Source organism: Salvelinus sp. IW2-2015, unplaced genomic scaffold (genome assembly GCF_002910315.2).
Source record: "Salvelinus sp. IW2-2015 unplaced genomic scaffold, ASM291031v2 Un_scaffold11841, whole genome shotgun sequence".
Lineage (NCBI taxonomy): Eukaryota > Metazoa > Chordata > Actinopteri > Salmoniformes > Salmonidae > Salvelinus > Salvelinus sp. IW2-2015.
In genome coordinates, this window is record NW_019953098.1 from 895 (window position 1) to 2,845 (window position 1,951).

Here is a 1,951-nt window from a genome sequence, read left to right on the forward strand (position 1 = left end):
TTCAAGTTCATAACTGTGCACTCTCCTCAAACAATAGCATGGTATTATTTCACTGTAATAGCTACTGTAAATTGGACCCTGCAGTTAGATTAACAAGAATTTAAGCTTTCTGCCAATATCAGATATGTCTATATCCTGGGAAATGTTCTTGTTACTTACAACCTCATGCTAATCGCATTAGCCTACGTTAGCTCAACCTTCCCGCGCGGGACACACTGATCCTGAAGAGGTTTTAATGTGCTAAGCTTTTCGTTCAACAACAACTTTCGTCGGGGCATACAGCCAAATACAGTGATAGGCCATAGCTTTTATAGTGGTACTGTTTAATAATTTTACCTTAACCTAATTCTACTATATCAACCAAGGGGTTTTCTCTCACTCCCTCTCTTCTTCGGTCCTGTCCCTGACAGCTGTAATAACTCCACAGTGTAGATAATGATCAGGAGAAATGCTGCCTTGATTTTGGTATCTATAGCTCGTAGTCTAACCTTATTAACCAAGGTGCTTTCTCTTTCTCCCCTTCATCTGTTCCTGACAGCTGTAATAACTCCACAGTGTAGATAATGATCAGGAGAAATGGTGCCTTGCCAGACCCACGTGATGCTGAAGTGGCAGGAGCATCTGAACAGCTCCTGGGCGGCGGAGGACAGCCAGACGGCCACGCGCCAGGGGGCTGCAGGACTCTACGCCAAACTGCTACACAATAAGGAAGTGGTGGGGKTGGCCCAGCCTGTAATGGTAAAGGRACAGAACGYGCTCAACTCGTATCCTCTTGCATATATTATATAGCCTGAGTTCCAGTYTGTTTGTGCTCTCATGCCAACCCCCTGTCACTCATTGTCATGACAATAACATCAATGGAGCAGGCAAGAGCACAGACTGATCTGGGACCAGGCTCAATATTAGGAAGGTGTTCCCAATGTTTGGTGTACTTGGTGTATATTCAACATACTTGAATATAAGTTGCAATTGATGGGTTTGTTTTTCATTTCAGGACTTGATTGGCCCGCGCCTGCCAGACTTCCAGTATGAGTCCAGTGCTGCCGAGGAGCGGGAGGAGTACCTGTCGTCGTTACTCCACAGCCAGCGCTGCCTGGCCCACCGTGTGCTGGCACGGACCCCCTATGCCCTGGGCCTGCACCACCGCCTCGTGGTCCTCCAGCGGATATACTACGCCCTCCACAGCAAGTACCACGACCGCTTCCGGGCTCCTGCTCCCCCTCAGACCATGGCTAGCCAGGACAGTGGGGCCATGGAGGCTGCCTCAGAGCCCTGGCTGCCTGGAGGAGCGTCCAGAGTTAAATCAGGGACGGATGTTCTGATAGAGATGGGCGTACGGACAGGGCTGAGTCTCCTCTTCGCCCTGCTGCAGCAGAACTGGCGGTACGCCCGCGAGGACCCCGGAGTGGCGCTGTGTAACGATGTGTTGGCTACCGCTTCCTCTGTCCTAGCCTCCCTGCCCCCTCTCTCTCTGGCCAACGAGAACAAGATCCCAGCGGTGGGGCTGGACTGCCTGGCTCAGGTGGCAGACTTCCTGAAGAAGACGTCTGTGAGCTCTGGGAGTGGAGGGGCAGATCGGGCGGGACGCAGGCTGGCTCTGGAGCTGCTGCTGGGCCTGGCTGTCCAGAGGGGCTCCCTGAGATTCCTGCTGGAGTGGGTGGAGGTGGCCCTGGCTGCCTCTGCTGCTTCCTCTTCCTCTATAACATCCTCCACCTCCACGGGGTCACAACAGTTAAAGTCAGAGGGTGGAGTAGGCTATGACCTCATCTATCAAACACTTCTTCAAATGAGGCAGTACTCGGTACGTACGTTCCCTCACCTTGACCTTCTCCTTTCTATTCAGGGTAGGTTTCATCAATAATAGCAGTGCTCATGTTCTGCTATTTATATAGATGATCGATGCGTCCCAAATGGTATAAGGGCTCAGGTAAAAAGTAGTGTACTATATAGG

General features: G+C 51.3%; 1 protein-coding gene across 1 annotated transcript; it reads left to right on the forward strand.

The window, feature by feature from the left end:
* Positions 1-542: 542 nt before the first annotated feature.
* LOC112080114 (probable E3 ubiquitin-protein ligase HERC1) lies at positions 543-1,801 on the forward strand (the record flags this gene model as incomplete). The annotated part of the gene is made up of 2 exons (XM_024145886.2): positions 543-738; positions 995-1,801. Coding segments are annotated over exons 1-2 (969 nt in total), but the record flags the coding sequence as incomplete, so codon positions are not given.
* Positions 1,802-1,951: the final 150 nt, after the last annotated feature.